Below are 24,949 nucleotides of genomic sequence, written 5' to 3'. Positions count from 1 at the left end.
TCAGACATATTTGTCCTATCTCATCACTCAACTCTTTCATAAAGATCGAGTAAACAAACAAACTGGATTTCATTAACTTTGAAATGGGCGAAGCCGATACAATAGGACAGACTTGCCCTTAAGTTTAATATCAAGTACAATGGTTCTACCCTTCTCTGTGGTCAATGTCGCTTTCCTCGCCCAATAGTCGACCACGGCGTTGTTCTTGTGGTACCAAGGAATTCCCAAGAGAACATCACAACCTTCCAAAGGCATTATGTAAAAGTCCTCATGCCCCAAAGACCCCTGACAATGCAAACCGATGACAGGTGTAATGGCTACGTCCCTGTCGGGTGCCGCTAGAACTGCCTTTGCAAGTGGTCTCATCCGATCGGGAGTGATCTCGAGCCGCGCTGCCAATTCCGGTGAAATGAAGTTGGCCTTGGCTCCTCCATCAAAGAAGATCAGGGCTTCTTGGTCTTTCACTTTGCCCCAAGCTTGGCAAAGTTTTGTACTCTCGTCCAACGTGCTGGGATCGGTACCCACGCAATCTGGAACCAGTCCTGTTTTCATCTTGCCTTTTCTTCCACGTTCCTCAGCTGCTCTCGAACTCTTAGGCCTTTCGTCGTCCTTGTCGTTCTGTTCTTTCTGTGCCTTTTTAGGGCTCTTCGCGGAGATATGTCCAGTGTCTCCGCATCCAAAGCACTTCCCTTCCTTGATGTAGCGAGCTCTCTCCTGAGGAGTGAGTTTGGGTCGTGCATCTTTCTTTTCTGGGTTGCTCTTTCTCTTTCTACTTTCATTTGTCGAAGTCTGTTCGGCTGTTTGTGTCACGATCTCATCTGTGGGGTAGGTCAAACTGCCTGAGTGGATGGCAAAACCCCGTTTCGCATGACTCATCAACTCCTGAATGGAAGCTGACTTTTGTTCCAAGCAGTGATCTCGGATCTTTGTAGGAAGACCCAAGGTAAACCGCTCAATCTGTTCCTTGAACGAGATCTTCTTAAATGAAGAGGCGGGTAGAAAAGAGCTCCAGAATCTCTCGCAATAAGCGTCCACTTTATCCTTCTTGGTCATTCGAAGATGGTTCCAAGCAGTTCGTATATCGCGTTCATACTCTCGAGTCAGCCAAGAAGAAATAAAAAGCCTTTTGACTTTCAGCCATTTAACTCGTGCTGTCTTGTTTAATAGAAGCGTGGACCACCAAGTTCGAGCATTCCCCTTAAAGTAAGAGGCAGCCCTCCGAATCTTAGAGTGCTCTGAGTAACGCCCTCCCGCGAAAGCGATGCCAAACTGCTGTACAAAAGACAAAGCCTTTGAAGCATCTCTATAACCAAAAAACGTGTCAAATTTAATTGACTGTCCACCTTCCTTAAACTCTCGGACTTTCTTGCTTTTGTCGTTCAGAAAGTCATATTGGTTGGCTTTGTAAAAATTCTTCTTCTTTGCATAAAAGCTGTTTCTTTGCCTTTTCAAAAGTAGATTGACGACCCAAATAACCCGGGAAGTCAGTGCCTTTCTTTTGCTTTCTGTCATACTTTTTAACTTTGTTTTGGGCGTCAAAAAGCTGAGCAATTCGTGCATCAACCACCTCTTCTAATTCTTTCTCTGTATACCTCTTGGGAGTAGGAGGTTTCTTGAGAGCGGGTTTTCGGGGTGGTTTTGTGGTCTTCTGCCACTGCGTGTGCACCTCATTGAAAGAAGTCTGGCTCATATATTTTGCCAATTTTGGGTCCTTGGCAAAATTAAGCATCATCTTTGTTGCATCGCCGATCAATTGTCGACGCTCCATCTCTTGACGCTCCGCCTGAGTAGGCCGAGGCGGGCCGTACTCCTTGTGTGAATCTTCGTTGTGATCCCTTCCTGCATCTTCGGATGCAGAGGGAGTCGACTGATCTTTGCCTGAAGCCAAAGTATCGGATTTCCCGTAGGAAAGAAATCGGCCACGTTCTGATACCACTGTAACAGACTTGGACACTCCAAGTCGAGAATCTACCGCGACATTACAAAAGATCACTTCAAAACAGTTCACAGTTTACAATTGATTCGACACTGGCCCGGCGGAGTTCCGCGCCTAGAGGTATTGGCCCCAAAGACTGGCGCCCCTTTGGTATTTCTTTTTGTATTGATCTGTGTTCAAAGTACAAGTAAGTCACCCGGGACTCACTCTCAGACTTTGCGTCCAGATGCTCTGAGAAGTGAGAGCCCAGACACTCTTTTAAAAGTTTACAAGGGATGCCAAAAGCAGAGCCCAAAAGCTGGAAATTAAAAGCCTTTAAAAATTAAAAGCAAGGCTCTCTCTCTCTCTCTTGCTTGTAAAATTAAAGCAAGGCTTTCAAAAAGTAAAGCGCTTTCTCTCTCTATTCAATTGCGTAGAATAAAGCAAAGGCTCTCTCTCTTTCTATCTCCTTGCGTAGCCAATAAAGCAAAGCCAAAAGCTATGCCCAAAAGCTGCCGCCGCTGGTTTGCCTGCCAAAAGTGCCGCGATTTGCGGACGTCCGTACGGCTGTCTAGTGGCAAGTCCTCCGCCATTTCCGGGTATAGCTAGCCAGGTCAGCATTTAGGGGTTCTCACAGGGCAGAGAGTGTGAGTACTGGGCAGCCACGTCACAGTTTGTGACATGCCACATTATCAATCCCCCGCGTTTCAAGGATTACCGTATGGCTAGCCACGCCAGTAGTTATTACGCAATTTAGGGTTAACTTCTTCTTTAGGGTTTAGGCCACTTGGCTATATTGTGCAAGTTGGTGGTTTAGGGTTAAAAACCCTAATTCCATTTGTTGCCCCGTCACTAACTTGTGACATAACCCCCTTGTGAAAGAAGAATAATTTCCGGCGACCAGACCTGCAAAACTCAATTCGATTCTTTAGCAGAAACCGTCTTTTATGCATGCATGCCAATGCCCATCGTTACCTTGATGCTATACATTATATAGTTCCATAATTCGAGGGTCATCCAATTATCTCATCCTGATCGGAGCTCTTGATATTCCGGCATAGCAAAGTTAGCCATCACACCCAGACTACGCTAATCTGTAAAGGGGCACTTAGATCACATACCGAGGCACTCTCATTTAAGTTGGAACTATTGATGCACCGGATTCATATGATTCACAAATCACGATGCAACACAGATGATTACATATGCAATCACAAGACATGAAGACATAAACTCCCCCATGTATTCCAGAATGGAAACCCGGGCCATGAGTTATTCACATATTCAACCAAACGTCCCCCGGACCATAGCTTGGGTTGCTATGAGGTTTTTATTTACAACTGAACACTCCCTAGACCGTAACCTGCGTCGTTGAGAGGAGGCACTGAGACAAATTTGAAATAGATAAGTTCTATTTCAAACAAACTACAAATCGTATTTTGAAACAAAGTCAAAAAATATCTAAATACAAAGAAAACTTAAAACCATTCTCGGTTGGTTTTGGTTAGTCGAACTCGAAGGACAACTAGTTTTCTATTTTGCACTAAAGTTATGGTTCGGTTCTAGATCTGAATAGTAGCATCGTTCTTGTCGTGCCAAGGCATGCCCAAAAGAGTGTCACAATGTCCTAACTTCATGATGTGGAAGTTTGCCTTGCCACGGTACCCTTGGATGGTGACCAGAAGAGCACCAATAAGTTGATATAACTTTACTGGTTTCCCCTATGGCTAACTTGGCCTCTAGTTCTCAAGCAAACTGGTCATAGTCAAAGTCCATCTGCTTGAGGAACTTTGGATGTCGAAATTTTTGGTGGCTCTTGGATCAAAGAAGACAAGTGCTTTGAGGCCACGTATTTGTCCATAGGCTCTGCATAATTCTTTGGAAGCATTGGGTATAGAGATGCCATAAATTCTTGGCAGGAGGTTGCTCTGGAGTTTTATCCCCTTTGTTTGGGCATACATAGGAGGTGTGTCTCGTCTGGAAATAGGAACGGCCTTCTTGCCCTCTCGAATAACAAGTCTTGAGTTCAACTCCCCTCGTTGGATAGATCTTTAAGGTCTCTTGGGAAAAAAAATCTCTTCTTCTTCATTGATCAAGAAAGACACTTTGGATGACTATCTGCCAGTGTCCTTGTTTCGGAGGGTCACTTTGAAGGACTAGATTGAGTGGTTTTGTTGTGGTTTACCAAAAGAGATTCAACGACATTGTCTTCAATAGAAGTCTGACTCCATTCAAAGACTTATGGGACATGCCAAGCAAGGTTTTGTGTCAGGTGGAGCGGAATTGAAATGGTGAAGATCTAGTTTTACTCTTCCACACTCCTTTACTTCTTTCCTTGCATTAGTGGTTGCTTTTTGCTTGAATGAATGATCCTTTTACTTTCCCCTAAAGAGAGGGACTGAGAGATTGCAATAGAGATGTGTAGAGGGAGAAAGAAAGAGAGAGAAGAGAAGAGCGACACCCGATGGGGTCCCAACCAACCCTCTCAAGGGCCCCCCACACCGTTACCAATGTGGTATTTGCTTTAGGTTGCGTAAATGGAATGTATACACAATGCAGTACCTCAATGCAGACTCTACAGACTTGATGACGACAAATCACCGCGGTAACTCCTCAGGAAGAGGCACCTCCGGGGCTGATTTGATGCACCTTGGATCCTTCTGGATGTGGGATTGCGGATGGCCGCCAAGGGGCTGATTTGCACTCCCAATGTGAGAGTAACGAAGGGCTGAAAACACAGATCTCTGTGATGCCGATGATGGACAGCAATGGAGCACTCGATGCCGGCGAGGGAAAAGGACTTCGTGTCCAAGAAAGCGGAGTTATTTTGCAGGAACAGGACTCTGGAAACAGAGTCGGAAAAGAGATGTAGGGATGCCATGCCCTTAGTCTGGAAGGTGTGATCCAGAGGCGAGAACCTTGGTTCTCAAGGATTTGGAATAAGGAACGGAAGTTCCTTGGAATAGGGTTTTGCCCTAGGAATCGGAAGCCGAGGCTTCCGCGAACCATCAAGTCTTATTCTAGAACGAACGTGGTAATACGTTCGGTTCAAGTGCTTGTATAGACTTCTCCTCAGTACTAAAGATACTACTACGGGGGGGGATTGTTGCGAATTGGACTATTTTCTTATTTTTAATGATTAAATCTCTTTTTAGGATATTTTATTATGTGCACTAAGAACTGTTAAAAAGATTGTAGCTACAGGAACTGCCATCAGGAACGGACAACTCTGATGTGTCATTTGATGGGTGACGGTAAACATCGCGAAAGAGTTTCCGTAAGTTTGGTGGAAAGGGCCAGGTTACGAGTGCCTGATGCGTCACATGATGGGTGATGGGTGCATCAGTAAGGGGGCATCCCGTAGGCTAAGGAGGAAATCCGAACTGAGTAAGAAAGTACGCGTAAGAACGCAAGCACAAGAATAAAGATAGGTTCAATGAAGCTTTTTACGAAAAGCAGGAACAATCGCGAGAAGGCAGACGCTTTCCCGCGAGGAATCTATGTTTGCATTGCATTCGTGCATGTGGTTGCATCCAGGGACGCCTGGGAAGTGTTGTGAAATGCATTGGTTTTAACTTATAAGGTTTTATTGAGTTTTTGGGCAGGTTCAGACCAATTTTAAAATATGCCGGCCGCCCACTTAATAAGTGGGCAGCCACTTACAAGATAAAGCAACAAAACCAACCAACGAATTCTCTCTCTCTATTTCGGGTAGAACAGCGCAAAAAAAAAAAAAAACCCGGCCGCGATCTCTACGCGAGCAACTATTCGTGCCGTGGCCAGGGAGCTATAAAAGCACCATATGCCCTCACTCAAAGGGGGTACCAACGTCAGCAAGAGAAGACTCTGCCGCCGCAAGAGATCGCGAGACTACGAAGCACGGAAGTCGCTTTTTCCCGCGCAAGAGCGACAGGTATCTATTGTGGATTCGCCATACGAATTGTTGTCGCGTGTTTGTGTGGTTTGTTTTGCAGGAATTTCCCGTCTTACGGGAAGGCCCTTCACGGGAAGTACGGCTTCACACCTAAGTCCCTTACGGGAAAGTACGGCTTCACGCCTAAGTCCCGTAGGCGTCCCTTACGGGAAAGTACGGCTTCGTGCCTAAGTCCCTTACGGGAAAGTACGGCTTCACGCCTAAGTCCCGTAGGCGTCCCTTACGGGAAAGTACGGCTTCGTGCCTAAGTCCCTTACGGGAAAGTACGGCTTCGTGCCTAAGTCCCTTACGGGAAGGAACGGCCTTGTGCCCAAGCCCTTTACGGGGAAGCACGACCTTCGGGTCTAAGATTACAGAACGGAGGGGTTTCCTCGGGTTCTCGTGCTTGTATAAGAATTCTCCCTGAATAAAAGAATACTCTTAACGGGGGGGGGGACCAGCTGAAACCGGCCTGTTCAATCCAAAAAGGGCGGTAGACTTTACTTCAAACCTTGATTTAGCTTTCACCCATTATTAGTCGTCTATTTTACCTGTACTTTCAAGACACCACAAAGGGGAGAGGGATACAGGCTGCTAGATTGCACCTGTATGAGTAGACGGACACCAGATTGGCCCCTAACTTAGGCGCCCCTTTCGGTATTTCTTTATTGTTCAAAAGAGGGAATAAACGCTGTGGTTCCTTACAAGCTGCCCCGCACAAACTCGGCTGAATTTCCACTGTTCCAGCCTGATTTCGACAACATAACTGTACTAGAACCCTTCACGGTCAGTATTCCCACGCATTAAATGACTTTCCCGATGCATACGGGCACTTTGCAAAACCTGGCGAGAATCTGCAGCACGCTGAATTCTCTGTTTTCAGCCCTGAAAATGCGCCAGATCACCTGTACAGCGGTCCCCTTGCGTCCCCGAACCTCTTGGGGGTATTAGGGTCCGTTTAGGGCCAAAACCCTAAACCTGCAAAAATACACAGCAGGCTGTAATTTACTGTTTCGGGCTCCGTTTCGCGTGCCGGTCGCATCCGTAGCAAGTCCTCGAGCTCCCGCACCTGTAGGGCTACTTGCCCTTTGAATCAGACGAGATTTCTGGCGTGAAACCTCTCCGAATTCACCTGTACCTGCGGGGGGATTAGCCGCTAGCTACTCCAGTACCTGTGCAAGAGGCTCTTGCCTCGGCAATCGCGCATGAACCCACACAACTGTACATTGGTCAAATGAAGAGCCCACTAGAGGGGCATAACATACTGCCAAAGGGGAGAGATAGGGCAGTGCGTAGCGTGCAGGGCATCACTCCTGGCACCGCACTGTGCATAAGAGGGAAAGCAAGCACTCCATAGCTCTTAACCCGTGACAAAAACTGCAAATGAGCCTCTCCTAGCTTAAAATTCAGCGCCAACTCTCTCTTGCATTAGAAAGTGCACCACAATGTGCCACTTGGCACATTTATAAGCATTTTCCCGTTTTGGGGTTGCCGTCTAAAAATATCCCAACCGGTTGCCCAGTTGACTTCACGGCAGAGTAAGAAAATGTTCCCCTTGTCATTCCGGAGATAATGACGTCAACACATTTTCAGGTCCCAAAATAGCAGTTCCCTAAATTTTAGGAGATGCTGCCATTGTATCTTTCTAGGTCATCCGACCCTCTTTGTACACTGCGGCCACATCCAGAACTGAAATGTAGCCTTTGTAGCAAAGGATTCCACTTTGGCTAGTCAATGACCCCACTTGGCTAACCATAGTCCTTGTCCAACCTTAGTGCTCTCTTGCCCTCAGGCCTGGACTCCCTCTGAACAGTTCCACACTAGCTATGCAATGCAGGGCAGTTAGATTTCCCGAGGGGTGTTTCCAAAAAGTGAAAGTAAATAGATAATAAGAAAGAAATCAACAAAAAGGATAGATAGTAGTCACACGTTGGTGACACCAGCCCATCTTCTGGTCCCCAATACTGTGTCGATCTTCTCCCTGCTCTCATGTTTTTCAATGAATTATAATTTTCAGATTTTCTAAGTGCTCGTGTACGCTCCCGTTTTGTGACAGTGGTATCAGAGCTCGGACTCCTCTCTTTCTCTGCAAAGAAGGACGATTCCGGGAAGAACGGGAAGAACCATGTCGAGCCAAGGGAGAAGCGTTGAAGAGGAGCTTCAACAAGTGCAAGCTCAGCTTGCAGAGTTGCAACAAATTTTATTGTTGCCAGACGTCCAAAAGCTTTTGGGCGGAATGAAGGAAACGAATGGAACTGATGCAGTCAAGCATCCAGACAACACTGTTGGCTTGAGACCACAGGAGGCAAGAGAAGAAGAACGTGCCTAGGTGCACAAAGGATCTTCGGATCGTAATGAACGGCCTACTCCAAGGAAAGGCCAGGAAAAAGTGCTCTCTTTGCTAGACGAGAGCAAGGACATCTCTATCTCATCTCCATCTTACTCTCCTGATTATACTTCTACTTCTCGATCATCTCGTCAGAAGGAGGAAGCCGCTACTACTACTACTCTTCATCAACCTAAAGATAAGCCTCGATTCAAGAAGCATGGTCGCAACTCTCAACATCGCATGAGAGTCTTCAAATCGGGCGACAAGGACATCAAGTTCGAAACCTACAATGGACGGAGAGACATCTCCAAAGCACTGTCCTTCATCAGACAGTTTGAAGTCGCCTTTACCAATGGGCACTTCACAGAAAGATCCAAATTACGCCATGTGGGGATGCACCTCAAGGAAACGGCAAGTAATTGGTGGCTAGCCAAGATTCTGGAAGGTTCTCAGGCCAGAACTTGGGAGAGCTTCAAATCTGAATTTTATGAACAATTTCTTCCACCTGACTTCGAGCAGGACATGCGGAAGGAATGGGACTGGCTTGCCCAGAAGGAACATGAAAAAGTAACGACCTATGTGGACAAGTATTCGTCGGTTCTTCTGAAGGTCACTCCCTTCATGAAGATTGCCGACGAGGAAAAGAAAAGAAAGTTCGAAGCGGGTCTCCAACCGCAGCTTCGAAAGTGTATGAAGGTGTATCCGCATGATACTCTTCAGAGGATGATGGAGTCAGCAGTCACTGCTGAGGATTTGCACTCAACTGGGACGCCCAGTAAGATGGAGCATAGCACTTACCGTGCAAGGCAAAGAGGGGTCTACGATGACCATGGGGGCCGAGGAAGAAAACGTCCTCCATCTAGAGACAATGATCATTCTAAGAAGCCAGAGGGCACTGGCAAGCGAACTAAGTACCTTTCTCCTACTCAACTTCAAACTTTCAGAGAGGAAGGAAGATTCTTCTACTGTGGCGAGAAAGGACATATGAAACCGGACTGCCCGCTAAAGCAGCAACGGCAAGAGCAAGCCTCTATGAGGCAAGAGAAAGCAAGGAAGGAACCCGCACTACCAAGCTCGAACTAAATTCCAGATGTTCAAGGAAACACAGAAATGGAGAAAGGGAAGCGTCTTCAATTTATTGAAAAGTTACAAAGATTGTTTCACAGAAACACTTCCTGATGAACTCCCTCTGGTACGCCCGGAAGATCACCGCATAGATCTCATACCGGGTAGCTCGCCTCCCAATCAACCCCCTTATCGGGTAAGTCTTGCTCAGCAAGAGGAAATTTTGAAGCAAGTCAACGAGCTTCTAGAGAAAGGGTCAGTACGGCCAAGTGCTTCACCCTACTGCTCTCCAGTTCTACTGGTGCAGAAGAAAGATGGCACGTTTCGAATGTGCATAGACTATAGGTCTTTAAACAAGATCACAATCAAGAATCGCTTTCTGATCCCTCGGATTGATGATATACTTGATAAGTTGCAGGGTGCAAGTGTCTTTAGTCGCATAGACTTAAAGAGTGGGTATCATCAGATACGGATCGCCCTTGAGGATGTCCATAAGACTGCTTTCCGCACAACCTTTGGACTATATGAATTTTTGGTAATGCCTTTCGGCTTGACCAATGCTCCTGCGACATTCAATCGCATGATGGACCGCATTTTCAGCCCGTATCGAGCTTTTACGGGAGTATTCTTTGACGACATACTCATCTTCTCTAAGTCAGAAGAGGAACATTGGAAGCACTTAGACTTAGTGTTTCAAGAATTGCGAAAGCATGAGTTGCATGTGAATGCAAAGAAGAGCGAGTTCTTTCTCTCAGAGATACACTATCTCGGCCATATAGTCTCTCACAATCAAGTGAGTATGGATCTTGCCAAGATCCGAGTGGTAGAAGATTGGCCTATTCCCACTACGGTACATGATGTACGTAGTTTCCTGGGATTATGTTCATATTATCGAAGGTTTGTCCGAGGATTTGCTCATGTAGCAGGACCACTTCATGACTTGACAAAGAAGAAGATTCCTTTCAGATGGGGATCGAGACAACAAGGAGCTTTTGATCGGCTCAAGTACTTGCTAAGCCATGGGCCTATTTTGATAGTGCCTGACTTAAGGAAACCATTTGAGGTTCACTGTGATGCTTCAGGCGATTGCATCGGAGCAGTGCTAAACCAAGAAGGCCATGCAGTGGCCTACGAAAGCAGACGGCTTAAGGATGCAGAGTTGCATGCATCAATCTACGAAAAGGAACTCACGGTTGTGATTCACGCCTTATCCAACTGGAAGCACTATCTGCTAGAAGCGGATTTTGTGATCAAGGCTGATCACCAGAGTTTGCGGTATTTTCTTACGCAAAGGAAACTATCTGAGAAGCAGATGAGATGGGCAAACTTTTTGTCTATGTTTCACTTCCAGATCCTTCACACGGCTGGGAGCAAGAATGTGGTCGCAGACGCATTGTCTAGGTGGCCAAGGGTGAAAGCTATCACTTCGGTGTATCACCAAGAATTAGAAGCACTACCGGATTTGTATCCGAATGATCCAGACTTCTCCACCATTTGGGAAAAGCTACATCGTGGAGAGAATGAGTTTCCCTATTCCATTCGAGACGGTTATCTCTACCACCATTAGGCCATATGTGTGGCGGAACCATTAAGAAAGAAGATCATGGATGAAGCACACGCTTTGCCTTATGCGGGTCATCGGGGTATTCTCTCTACGACCTTAGCAATGGAAAGATATTTCTTTTGGCCTAGCCTTAAAGCAGACATTGATAAGTATGTCAGGGAATGCTTGGTTTGCCAAAAAGTGAAGTATGATCGGCATAAGATGCCTGGGTTGCTACAACCATTGCCTGTGCCTAATGAACCCTGGGAAAGTATTGCCATGGACTTCATCATGGACCTCCCTAGAACTCAGACTGGAAATGACGCGATCTGGACCATTGTGGACCGGTTTAGCAAGCAAGCACACTTTATACCAATCAAGAAAACAATCAAAGCAGATCATATGGCTAGGGTCTTTCTAGCACAGATCTTTAAGCATCATGGAATGCCTGAGTCTATTGTGAGCGATCGAGATCCTCGCATGATAGGAAATTTTTGGCGTGCCTTGATGGATAATCTTGGTACAAAGCTGAATTTTTCATCTGCCTACCATCCTCAAACGGACGGGCAAAGTGAGATAGCCAATTCCACAGTATTGGATATGTTAAAAGCTTATATATCAGACCGGCAATTTGATTGGGAGAAATATTTGCCTCTTGTCGAGTATGCGTATAACAATACCATACACTCATCGACGGGGAAAGCACCTTTTGAGATTCTCTATGGTAAGCCTTTGCTTCCACCCATCCTTTTAACTAAGGATAAGATCTTTGCAACAGATGAATTTGTCCGGGATTTGGACACCGCCTACGGGCAAGTTAGGAGAGCCATTCTACGCTCTCAGGAAAAGCATAAGAAAGCTGTAGACAAGCACAGAAGGAATCTAGACTTAACAGTCGGACAGTTAGTCTTACTCAAGTTTGAGAAGGCAAGACTTAAGAAACAAGCGTCTCATAAGGGAAAAGTGGTAAAACTTTCTACCCGTTATTATGGGCCGTTTAAGATCACTGAGCGAGTGAATGATGTCGCTTTCCGATTAGAGCTACCGCCTAATTGGAAGATCCATAATGCTTTCCATGTCAGTTTACTCCGGCCGTATGTAGGACCGCCTCCGAGTCAGCCTAGCGCTGAGGAACCTCCTGAGGTTGAGGAAACAGAAGAAATACTCCAACCGGAGCAGATAGTAAGTCATCAGGAGCGGTCTCTCAAATCCAGAAAGATAACACGGAAGTATTTGGTTAAGTTGGAACTATTCGAATCTAGATGCTCAGTGGATGACGCAGGAGGAATTAACAACTTATCCCGAGATACTGGAGGTATATGTCCAAGCACTACAGTTGAGGTCAACTGTTTAGAAGCCAAAGGGATGTTGCTAATTGGACTATTTTCTTATTTTTAATGATTAAATCTCTTTTTAGGATATTTTATTATGTGCACTAAGAACTGTTAAAAAGATTGTAGCTATAGGAACTGCCATCAGGAACGTACAACTCTGATGTGTCATTTGATGGGTGACGGTAAACATCGCGAAGGAGTTTCCGTAAGTTCGGTGGAAAGGGCCAGGTTACGAGTGCCTCTGATGCGTCACATGATGGGTGACGAGTGCATCAGTAAGGGGGCATCCCGTAGGCTAAGGAGGAAATCCGAACTGAGTAAGAAAGTACGCGTAAGAACGCAAGCACAAGAATAAAGATGGGTTCAATGAAGCTTTTTACGAAAAGCAGAAACAATCGCGGGAAGGCAGACGCTTTCCCGCGAGGTATCTATGTTTGCATTGCATTCGTGCATGTGGTTGCATCCAGGGACGCTTGGGAAGTGTTGTGAAATGCATTGGTTTTAACTTATAAGGTTTTATTGAGTTTTTGGGCAGGTTCAGACCAATTTTAAAATATGCCGGCCGCCCACTTAATAAGTGGGCAGCCACTTACAAGATAAAGCAACAAAACCAGCCAGCGAATTCTCTCTCCCTATTTCGGGTAGAATTGCGCAAAAAAAAAAAAAAAGGCCACAATCTCTACGCGAGCAGCTATTCGTGCCGTGACCAAGGAGCTATAAAAGCACCACATGCCCTCACTCAAAGGGGGTACCAACGTCAGCAAGAGAAGACTCTGTCGCCGCAAGAGATCGCGAGACTACGAAGCACGGAAGTCGCTTTTTCCCGTGCAAGAGCGACAGGTATCTATTGTGGATTCGCCATACGAATTGTTGTCGCGTGTTTGTGTGGTTTGTTTTGCAGGAATCTCTCGTCTTACGAGAAGGCCCTTCACGGGAAGTACGGCTTCACGCCTAAGTCCCTTACGGGAAAGTACGACTTCACGCCTAAGTCACTTACGGGAAAGTACGGCTTCACGCCTAAGTCCCTTACGGGAAAGTACGGCTTCGCGCCTAAGTCCCTTACGGGAAGGAACGGCCTTGTGCCCAAGCCCTTTACGGGGAAGCACGACCTTCGGGTCTAAGATTACAGAACGGAGGGGTTTCCTCGGGTTCTCGTGCTTGTATAAGAATTCTCCCTGAATAAAAGAATACTCTTAACGGGGGGGGACCAGCCCATCTTCTGGTCCCCAATACTGTGTCGATCTTCTCCCTGCTCTCATGTTTTTCAAAGAATTATAATTTTCAGATATGCCGGCCGCCCACTTAATAAGTGGGCAGCCACTTAGAAGATAACGCAACAAAACCAGCCAGCGACTTCTCTCTCCCTATTTCGGGTAGAACAGCGCAAAAAAAAAAAAAAAAAAACGGCCGCGATCTCTACGCGAGCAGCTATTCGTGCCGTGGCCAGGGAGCTATAAAAGCACCACATGCCCTCACTCAAAGGGGGTACCAACATCAGCAAGAGAAGACTCTGCCGCCGCAGGAGATCGCGAGACTACGAAGCACGGAAGTCGCTTTTTCCCGTGCAAGAGCGACAAGTATCTATTGTGGATTCGCCATACGAATTGTTGTCGCGTGTTTGTGTGGTTTGTTTTGCAGGAATCTCCCGTCTTACGGGAAGGCCCTTCACGGGAAGTACGGCTTCACGCCTAAGTCCCTTACGGGAAAGTACGGCTTCACGCATAAGTCACTTACGGGAAAGTACGGCTTCACGCCTAAGTCCCTTACGGGAAAGTACGGCTTCGTGCCTAAGTCCCTTACGGGAAGGAACGGCCTTGTGCCCTAGCCCTTTACGGGGAAGCATGACCTTCGGGTCTAAGATTACAGAACGGAGGGGTTTCCTCGGGTTCTCGTGCTTGCATAAGAATTCTCCCTGAATAAAAGAATACTCTTAACGGGGGGGGACCAGCCCATCTTCTGGTCCCCAATACTATGTTGATCTTCTCCCTGCTCTCATGTTTTCAAAGAATTATAATTTTCAGATTTTGTAAGTGCTCGTGTGACAGGGACCAGCCCATCTTCTGGTCCTCAGTACTGTGTCGATCTTCTCACTCTCTATCTCTCTCTCTATCTATTTCTCTCTATATCCTTTGGCTTCAGTACTAAGTGATAAAGTCTATTTATCTGAATGTATTTTATATTGTTATGCGCTCCCGTTTGTGACACACGTGGCGCACACAGCCATGTGCACGTGACATCCCCTCCTGCTTAAGTGAGGTACGGTACCGATCTGCATTGCCTCCTTGTATGAGGCTAGCAAATCCGGGTAATCGATGAAGAACTCCTCATCCACCCAAGCCGCTTCATGTGTACCTTGATCCTTGAACTTTAGGAAGTATTGTCTTTCTTGATTCTTTGTTCCGTGCTTGAATCGGTGCAAAAGGATCTGCTCCGGCTCCATAACTTCGGCTTCATCAATGATCTCTGGTTGCTCCTCGTTTGGAACGCTCCTTGGAGGGTCACCCTGAAACAATTTAAGCCAAGAAACATGAAAAACATTATGCATTGTCCAAGAAGGTGACAAACGTAATTGCATGGAAATATCATTTACCTTCTTGACGATCGGAAACGGACTATACATACGAAAAGAGAGTTTAGGACACCTCGTACCAACTTGCTTTAGACGTTGCTTCATAATCCTTAAAAACACCCAATCACACGGATGCTTATGAGCATGCCTAGAATAGAACTCTTGAGCCTTGCTAAGCCGAAGCTTAAATGTAAGGATTCTAGCTACTAATCCTTAATTAAGTACTTAAACTCATGATTAAGACTTAAGAAACTTGAACTTGACTCAGAGATAAGACTTAGAAGACTCGGTGTTTGATTCATTGCTTGAAATGTCACAAGACGGTCACCACGTACCAACGGAAAAGAACAGACTGAACAGACTTTTAGCACTTCAATAACAATTGAAAAGAGAGAGACAACATCCGACACGGAGTGGCAGAATTCCACCCCAGAGAGTATTGGCCCCAAACCTTGGCGCCCCTTTCGGTATTTCTTTATATTGCATCATTACAGTATAAGCCGGTACTCCACGCTCTGCACCTTCTCCAGGAAGCATGCCCGAGAATGAGCCCATGGCCTCATATCTAAAGGCCCTAGGCCCAAAAATGAAAAGCCTTCAAACTTAAAAGCATATGGTCCAAAAGCAATACCCAAAAGTTGCCAGCGTGATTTACGGAAATCCGTTCAATTGCCACGTCAGTAGCACAAATCGCAGAAATCCGTACAGGTCGCCACGTCAGCATGTCAGCCCAATTTCCGGGTCGTCCGTACAACTTTCATGTCATCAGTTTCTACGTTGTCTTTGACTCTTTTGTGTGTGTGTGGGAGGGTCCAGCTTTATTTTAATCCCTTTATGTCACTTGAGCCCCATCGCACGGGGTCCCCTAAGTTGGTAGGACTTCTTCTGTTGTTGCTTGTTCTTCTTAGGGTTTAGGCCCCTCGGTCGTGATTTGTAGGTTGGCTCTGTTCTTCACTGACTTGACACGTCAATAGTTTGTGACATCCCCCCTTTCTTGAAAGAAAGTAATTGTCTGCGATTAAAGCATATCTGCAAAATAACTCAAGTTAGCTCAAAAGTTTCCGAGCTTCATTCCGAGGGACAATCAGTTTGCTCTTTTTTTTTGTTAAGGAGTTGGCTTCTTCTTTCGTCTCTTTTGATCAAGGAGTAGATTTCTCCTTTCGTCCGGATCGGAACTCTTGATATTCCGGCGTAGTAAAATTAGCCATCACACCCAGACGACACTGATCTTCCACGGGTGTCTTGATGCACTAAAATCTACATACCCAGGCAATCTCATCCAATTAGGAATATTCACTGGTTGGCACATCACAATGCAACACAAATGCTCACATATGCATGTTACAAGACATATAAACATAAAGTCGTCGATGAACGCTCTCCCTGTAACAAACTGCTGACGTGTCAAAGCCTAAAGAATGGAGCCAACTTACAGATGTGGCTGAGGGGCCTAAACTGTCACAAAGTGATGACGTGGCTGCTCGAGAGTAGAAACCCTAACCCTAATTTTTGCCAAAAACCCTAACTGCTGAAACCCTAATTCTGAAAACCCTAACCCTAAAACCTGCAAACCCTAAATCTGCTGCTAGAAACCCTAAAACTGTAGAAACCCTAACTCTAACCCTAAGGGCAGCAAGGAGATTTCCGCGTTTTGCGCTGGCTGATGACACGTGGCCTGCTGTATGGACACAACGTGATTTACGAAAAGCTGGCAGGCTTTTGGCATTGCTTTTTGGACCAGGAGCTTTTGAGTTTTGAAGGCTTTTCACTATAATTGCTTTTTAGGCCAAGGGTCTTTAAATATAAGGTTAGGGCTCATTCTTTGGCATGCTTCCTGGAGAAGGTGCAGAGTCTGGAGTACCGGCTTGTACTTTGATGATGCAATATAAAGAAATACCGAAAGGGGCGCCAAGGTTTGGGGCCAATACTCTCTGGGGTGGAATTCCGCCACTCCGTGTCGCGTGTTCTCTCTCTCTTTCAGTTCAGTTGTTATTGAAGTGCTAAAAGTCTGTTCAGTCTGTTCTTTTCTATTAGCACGTGGTGCCCGTCTTGTGACACTCCTCGCAAATAACCATCCAGGTTCGGGCCATGAGCTGTTCAACGACTCCCTCATCACTCCTCCCGCAAATAACCTAAAAAGGTCCGGGCCATGAGATATAAAGGCCTTTCACAACCAAACGCCCCCCAGACCGCTGACGAAATTATTAAAGCATCCGCTGTCCACCAAAATGTTGATGGAGCGACCATTGATAGCTCCAAGAAGGCTCAAAACTTGCTTTGAGAGAGGCTCCAAAACTGAAGAATTGCACTGAGCATGCTTCATAAGAATAGTCATATCCTCTGAGACTCGAATCGTATTGATCACAGATTTTCCTTTATCTTTAGCAGAATCTGGTTATTCAGAATTCGATGATGTTTCCGTGTTGGACGAATTTGGTCTCTTTGGACATTGATACCATCTATGGTCACCACCGCAAATTGTAAATAAACCTTCCGTCTTTGAAGTCGAAGAAGCATTTGACGAAGAGCCTTGTTGAGTATTGGAATGCCGATCTTGAGAAAAATCACGTCTTTTACCACGATCAAGTGGAGGAACATTTGAAGAAGATCTTTTAAGTTTTTTGAGATTGTCGATCTTGAAAATAGAACCTTGAAGTTGAATAAGGTGTTGTGGCTTGCTGTCTGAATTGAAATTGATGCTGTCTTTGGCTATGGCTGTCTTCGCGATTGCGCTGTGAAAAGCGAGCGTTATTTGAAGATCTTTCACTAGGGAGAAAATTCCGTGTAGGGCGTCGATTATCGCCAAGACGCTCCACATAGGCAATTGCAGCATCCAAGATGTCAAGGTTGTAGTTGTGCACATCGTCCTTCAGGTTGGGTTCGAGTCCGTCGATAAAGCTGTGAAGTTTATCAGAGGGACTATCTATCTCCAGAGTTAGCCTTTGGAACTCTGTGATGTACGCGGCCAAGGAACCTGTCTGGCTCAGGCAGCGAAGAGAGGACCGGGCATGAAAATCCGCATTGGTAGGCTCTAATCCTTGCGAATAGCACGCCGGAATTTATCCCAAGAAGGTGTGTGCTTACCGTCAGCAACCTGTCGTTGCCACCAAAGAAATGCTGTGTCCTTGAGCAGAGAACTAGCAAGTGCAACTTTTTTACTCTTGACCAAGTCTGTGTTTGATAAGTAAACCTCCATTTTGAATAGCCAATGGTCTAGCACGCGCTTGTCGCGGCGACCATTATATGGTTCAGGTAGTTTAACATCAAGCTTCTTCTTCTTTGCAGCATTAAAAATTTTGTAAAGTAATTGAAGCTCGCGATTGTCTACCTCTTTAGTTGGATCTGGTTCGTTTGGTTCATCCACTGAAGCTTCGGAAGGAGGTGTGGAAGATGCTGCATGTGTAGTCCGAGAAGTAGTAGGTCGACTTCGAGAAGTGTTTCAAGCGAGCGTGAAGTGATGCAATGTAAGGTGCAGCGGAATGAATGTTTGCGCTTTGCTCAAGATGAGTGCTCCGAATTGTGCTCAAGGTTCCTTTTGTTCTTATGGAAGGGAGAGCCTTCCGTTCTTAATGAGAGAATGCTATGATCACAAACAAAGTGAATGGACACTGTGCGTGCAAGTGTATGAGACTGAGAGAGAGAGAGAGAGAGAGAGAGAGAGAGAGAGAGAGAGAGAGAGAGAGAAGAGAAATACGACACCAGAGACGTCGTAAAACCCTCATCGGCGAGAGTGGTCTAGACACTTATGATTGCACAAACTGGTACAATGGGAATGCATGTGACTGATGCAAGTCTAGGCTATGTCGACGATGACGACGGGATGGCGAAGCCGACCTAAGGGCTGAAATCTGCAATCTTTTATCTGCTGTCCAGAAACGCTATGGGCTGAAATCTGCGGCAAGTCCAAAAACGCTGATTTTGGGGCTGTTTTCTGATGATCTTTGTCGCTGAAAATCTGCAGGTGTTAGGCTGAAAACTGAGGTTTCTTGGGGCTGAATCTGATGGTCTTTCTATTGCTGAAAATGGCGATCTTATTTGTTGAAAACGCTAGGCTTGAAATCTGCAGAAAACGCTAGGCTTGAGAGTCTGCAGAAAACGCTAGGGCTGCAAATCCAAAACGCTAGGTATTTGTGGGTGTGTGGCGATGATCCTCCTGATAGAAAACGCCAGGCTGATGCAGATCTAGGGCGATGATGCTTGATGGAGAAAACGCTAGATGCTGAGTCTTGCTTGGAGGGGAGAACCGCCAAGGTCTTGCTTGAGAAGTTGCCTGCTGAGCTTGGCTCCTGTTGCCTCTTCTGCCATTTAGTGCTAGTTTAGGTTTGCTTATATACTAACTTACTCAATTTGCCCTATCTACTTTCCAACAAAAGTCACTTAAAAATAATAAGTGAAAAATGTCAAAAATAGGGAAAATAGGCTAAATGCACTGGAAAATTCCCCTGAAGGATTCTGATGAGAATGCTTATGATCATGCTGTGTGCAACCAGATGATATGCATCTACACTAAGTGTCTGGACATGCACGGTCTGCGAACAGACTCAGTGCCAGATCACTTCTAAATCTAGATTGACTGGACTGTCTGAACCCTTGTCGTGCTGTAGCTTGTCCACGGACACATAGGGTTGGATGTGTCACGTGACATGCAAGGCTTGTGGAAAGTGTGGCCATCTGCTCCTTGATAAGAGTAAGGGCATCGTCAGATTGACCACCCTGTCCTGAGAATTTGGCATGGTTATGCCTCAAAAGGAACTTGAGTAAGTGTTTGTTCTGGTTCGGGAATAGGTTCTGGGATGAGTGCTCCGTGAGCGGAAAATCTCTCTAGAATAAGTTCGCACTCTGAAGTCGAAGAATTTGGAATAATTATTATCTTTGCTCTAGAGAATCCAGAATCACGAACACTTCGTGTGTAGGGAAAATTCACCCGCAAACTTTCATCGTGAAATCCCGTGTACTGGTTCACGTCGGCCATGTGTGCGAAATGTCTTGTACAGAGAAGGTGCACACAGAGCAGAGCAAGGGAGAGGCAGCGTAAGTTTTGTCTTTTTACTTTTTTAACATAGGCTCATGGGAGTTTTTGTAAAATTATAAGGTGTGTTCGCATTGGCTTTTAAAAAAATTGGGTTTTTGGCCGGTCACCCAAGTTTGGGGCGGGCGGGCAGGTCACTAGACTTAATATATTTGAAGGAGTAATCATAAGGTGCAGCCAGCGTAATAAACCCAGCGTAACAATACAGCCAATCTCAGCCAGCGATTAATTCAGCCAGCCAGCGCGTGCAAATCAGCCAGCGTTTCAACATGGGCAGCCCAGCGTTTGCAGGAAACTCAGCCCAGCGTTTTCAGAAATTCAGCCTCCAATGTGCGTGACTCTTAGGGAAGGGGTGCGATCTTTGGGAAGGGGTGGCTTCCTTGGTGCCCTCTCGCGAAGAGGTGCCCTTTGGATATGCAGCAGCCAACAAAGGGAATTCAGCCCCTTGCCGAGTGAATGGGCACAGAAACGAAGCGACACACCCGTATGCAAAAGGGTGCCAGCAAGGTGAAGAGGTACCGTCCTTTCACATGAAGAGGTGCGAGCGCAATCTCGAAGGGACACCACCCAATGAAGAGGCCGGGTACGTGGCACTCCCGCACACCCACATCTGCATCTGTGTCCTTTATGTATATAATTGGAACATAATAAATTTAAGTTACCTCATATGCAAGTGTGTGTGTACCACCATTCTTTTGCTTCCATGCAACTCCGGGAAGGGGGGAGAGGGTAGCGGCGAGGGTGAGAGGCTCACAACCTTCGGGTCCCGGGAAAAAAATTTGCTTTGATACCATTGTAAGGATTCTAGGTACTAATCCTTAATTAAGTACTTAAACTCATGATTAAGACTTAAGAAACTTGAACTGAACTCAGAAAAAAGACTTAGAAAACTCTATGTTGATTGATTGAATGTGTGATACAAGGGCTCCTTACATAGGAGACGAATAGACACAAATGAAAAGACACGTCTCATGGTGAAGAGACGCGACTTTAGACGTAAAGACATATCCTTTCGGCGAAGAGCTGCAACCATTGGGCGAAGAGTCGCACCCGTAGAGCGAAGGGGTGTGACTAGTTGTCGAAGGAATGTGGCTTTTGGCGAAGAGACACGTCTTTTGGGCGAAGGGGTGTGACCATCCAAGCGTAGGGGTCCTCCTTGGCATGGCACTTCGCGTTTTTGCAACTAGGAGTAGATGTAATGCTGTTAACATAGTCACAATCGTGACACCCATGATATTGTTTGTATGTGCATATGGTGTTGAGGACATGTAGACCTTACCGTTAATAATTTACCTGTGCATCATTTATATGAGATCAGCAAGTGGTGTGTTGCTACTCTTGTAGATCATTTACATGTCTCAAAAAATTGTTGCGTGGTGTAGGGCCTCTCTCTGTATGCGCTTCTATAACCAATTCCTTTCTTGTGTGTGAAAGTTACTACTGAGAAACACAGCCTCCGAGTTATTTTTCAATTATTTGACCGTAAGTGTTGTTAGAGAAAGGACTTTCTTTTATCTGACCCATAACATGACTGTGTTACAGGTGGTTTCCACAGTGGCAGTGGACCCCACGGGCACAAGAGTGCTGACGGGAAGTTATGACTATTCTGTCCGCATGTATGATTTTCAAGGAATGGATTCAAGGTTGCAATCTTTCAGGCAACTGGAACCTTTTGAGGGCCATCAAGTTCGTGCTCTTAGTTGGAGTCCCACTGCGGATCGCTTTCTATGTGTAACAGGCTCAGCACAAGCCAAGGTTTGTTTCTGATAAATTGTGAGTCTTTTGGGCATGGTTTATACCTGTGGATAAGCAGTCAGCGTATATTAGGATTAAGTTGTTTGGTTTTGTGCTGGTAAATAATCACAAGGATATAAGCAGGAAAACGGCATTTGTAGGACAACCCTCATACAGAGTATGTGACCCTAGAAATGGCAGTAGCCATGTAACCGCCCCCCTTATCACAAACCCATCAGCACAAGCCAAGGTTTGTTTCTGATAAATTGTGAGTCTTTTGGGCATGGTTTATACCTGTGGATAAGCAGTCAGGGTATATTAGGATTAAGTTGTTTGGTTTTGTGCTGGTAAATAATCACAAGGATATAAGCAGGAAAACGGCATTTGTAGGACAACCCTCATACAGAGTATGTGACCCTAGAAATGGCAGTAGCCATGTAACCGCCCCCCTTATCACAAACCCATCATGAATGCCAACCCTAACAAGCAAACAATATACTGCTTCCCACATCGGCTTGTATCCAAAAACTAAAGCATAGGGACGACTCCTTCTGTGTAGTACATCGCTGACATGTGAGATCATGGCCTGCACGTGCAGTGCTAATACAGAGTCTTGCATGTGCAATCATGAAGTTGTCAGTTTTCAGAAGCTATCAGATTATCTGTGGAGATGTCCAAATCAATGGAATGGAGACAGTTCTCTTGGGGATTAAAGGGGATTGGTTATGAACGCACTCTGTGGAAACACACACAATCTAATAAGGGCAAACCATTTTTGTGATAATAGGGAGGTGGAGTGAGAATCTACACTTTCTAGGGATTAGCACAGCTTTATAGTTTGGCTGAAAATGTGTCAAGTAACTTGTGCAGTAATTCCTGAATAAAGGATTTCAAGCAGTCAACTTGGTAGAGCTCTATGTTCCCTTAACAGAACTTGTGGGAGCAACACACTAAGATTAGACGGTCTTGTTACTTGCTGCAGATTTATGATAGAGATGGACTCACCCTTGGCGAATTTCTACGAGGTGACATGTACATAAGAGACTTGAAGAATACAAAAGGGCATATCTCTGGACTGACTGGTGGAGAGTGGCATCCAAAGGAGAAGCAAACTATTTTAACATCATCGGAGGATGGATCCCTTCGGATTTGGGATGTCAATGATTTCACGACTCAAAAGCAGGTACTATGGCATAATTTTGGTGGTGGTCTTTTCTATGCTAGGGTACTGACAGAGCTGATTATGTAGGTGATCAAGCCAAAACTACCCAGGCCAGGGCGCGTGGCAGTTACTGCATGTGCTTGGGGCTTGGATGGCAAATGTATGGCAGGAGGGTTAGGAAATGGGTCAGTTCAGGTTTGTTCAATGTCTGCAAACTATGGTGTCCTTAATTAACCTCGTTGTGTTAATGCTAAACGTATGCCAATATCAGGTCTGGAATGTGAAGGCCGGCTGGGGAAGCAGGCCAGATGTCTATATTGAGAAAGCGCATGCAGATGGGGATGATGTTTCAGGGGTGAAGTTTGCTTCAGACGGGTTTACGCTGATATCAAGGAGTCTTGACGAGACGCTCAAGGTTGGTTGTGACGTGTTAAAGCTTGCCATCCCGAAAGGTCTTTACATACTGAGCTGCTGTTTGTGGCCTAGGTTTGGGATTTAAGGTCAACAAAAGCTGCTGTCAAAGTGTTCTCAAACCTCCCAAATTCGTACCAGCAGACAAACGTAGTTCTCAGTCCAGATGAAGAGCTTATATTGACGGGGACCTCGGTTGAGAAAGGTGGTTCTGCAGGCGGGATTTTGTATTTGTTTGACAAGAGGCGTCTTGAGCTAGTACGCAAAATTGGAGTGTCTTCTCATAGTGTGGTTTGCTGTGTTTGGCACAAGCGCTTGAACCAGGTACTCTCCCTTTGTGTTAGTGGACGCCTGTTGTTTATTGCCTCCATTTGAAGTACGTGTTTTATTTTTACTGTTTTGGTTCTTTCTCCTTGCTAGATTTTTGCATCATCTGGTGACAAAAAGGAGGGCGGTACGCACATTCTTTACGATCCTGCTGCGAGTGAAAGGGGTGCTTTGTGCGTTGTGCGTGCACCAAGGAAGAAATCTATAGAAGACTTTGAGGCACAACCGGTGATTCACCATCCACACGCCCTTCCTTTGTTCAGAGATGAGCCGAGTAGAAAGCGGCAGCGAGAAAAGGCTCGTAGTGATCCAATGAAGTCCAAGAGGCCAGATCTGCCAGTAACAGGACCAGGCTTCGGAGGAAGAGTGGGTACGACAAAAGGCAGCCTTTTGACACAATATCTTCTTAAGGTTAGTATCCTTTAGTGTTAGTTAAGTTTCTCAATTGCACCCACTTTAACACAGTAGGGTGCTGAAGTGGGTGTGTGTGCTCGTAGCCTCTAGAGTTAGTTTATTGCTTTTGACATGGGGTGTGTTTGTCCTGCCTTTTCAAAGCCGTTATGCTACTTGTGGTTACAGGAAGGAGGTCTCATCAAGGAGACATGGATGGACGAAGATCCTAGAGCAGCAATCCTAAAATATGCAGATGTCGCTGCGAAGGATCCCAAATACATTGCGCCTGCTTATGCAGAAACACAGCCAAAGACCATTTTTGCGTCTTCAGATGAGGAGGATGAGGAGAAGTGATAGGGATTCAACAAATTGAAGTTAGTGCTTTCCTGGAGCAAACCTTTTGCTGCTGCCCAAGCCTCAATCCAGGGGGAAGTTTGAGCTGGATGCACAACCTTAGCTGATTTTGGTCTAAGGAGGTTTACAACTATGTTTGGCTTCCCTTGAGAATAGAACAAATAGAGATGTTTGCACCATCTCCATGTACAGCTTGTTATGCCATCTTCCTCCAGAAGGTGAGTTAGTGCAGTAGTTAATGAACTTCCTGAAATTGTGAAGTGAGGTTCTTAATAGTCTTTCCAGCTCTTGTTCTCTCTCTCTCTCTCTCTCTCTCTCTCTCTCTCTCTCTCTCCCTCTCCTGTGAATAAGAAAAGGAAACTGTAACAACCTTCTCCAGATCTCTCTCTCTCTCTCTCTCTCTCTCTCTCTCTCTTCTGTGAATAAGAAGAGGAAACTGTAACAACCTTTCTATTACCCAAGTGCAGTAGACTGGTTATCCCATTTCCCTCTGGAGTATCAGGTCTTACTCGTCGACGGATAGATCTTTGAGGTCTCTTGGGATTGTTCTACGACGTACAAATCTCTCTCTCTCTCTCTCTCTCTCTCTCTCACATAACTGGTTATGCCATTTCCCTCTTGAATAACAGCTCTTGAGTTCAACTCTCCTCGTTGGATAGATCTTTAAGGTCTCTTGGGATAGTTTCCTACGACGTTAAAATTCTCTTCTTCTCTCTCTCCCCCTCCCCCCCCCCACAGACAATTATCTTGTCTTTTGAAATGCCTCAAAGGATATATGCAATGACCCAATATAACAGATGAGAACAGTCATAATCAAGATTATTCCTTGGTTCTACTGAGTAATACGTCGTCCCATTACAGATCTAAAAGG

The 24,949-nt window shown here is 45.7% G+C and overlaps 1 protein-coding gene across 1 annotated transcript in view; it reads left to right on the top strand.

Moving 5' to 3' along the window:
* LOC147426380 (Transducin/WD40 repeat-like superfamily protein) overlaps positions 1-24,356 on the top strand; it is a 47,426-nt gene extending 23,070 nt beyond the window's left edge. Inside the window, exons 3-9 of the mRNA XM_086498538.1 lie at positions 21,240-21,452; positions 22,414-22,614; positions 22,681-22,788; positions 22,865-23,008; positions 23,080-23,328; positions 23,425-23,742; positions 23,911-24,356. Of these exons, the coding sequence (XP_086354664.1) occupies positions 21,240-21,452; positions 22,414-22,614; positions 22,681-22,788; positions 22,865-23,008; positions 23,080-23,328; positions 23,425-23,742; positions 23,911-24,078 (1,401 nt within the window). The 3' untranslated portion in view covers positions 24,079-24,356. The remainder of the gene's footprint in view (positions 1-21,239; positions 21,453-22,413; positions 22,615-22,680; positions 22,789-22,864; positions 23,009-23,079; positions 23,329-23,424; positions 23,743-23,910) is intronic.
* The last annotated feature ends 593 nt before the right edge of the window (positions 24,357-24,949 follow it).

Source organism: Adiantum capillus-veneris, chromosome 24 (genome assembly GCF_014529385.1).
Source record: "Adiantum capillus-veneris isolate H3 chromosome 24, ASM1452938v2, whole genome shotgun sequence".
Classification (NCBI taxonomy): Eukaryota; Viridiplantae; Streptophyta; class Polypodiopsida; order Polypodiales; family Pteridaceae; genus Adiantum; species Adiantum capillus-veneris.
Note: the sequence above shows the minus strand (reverse complement) of the source record. Positions and strands in the feature narration are given on the sequence as shown.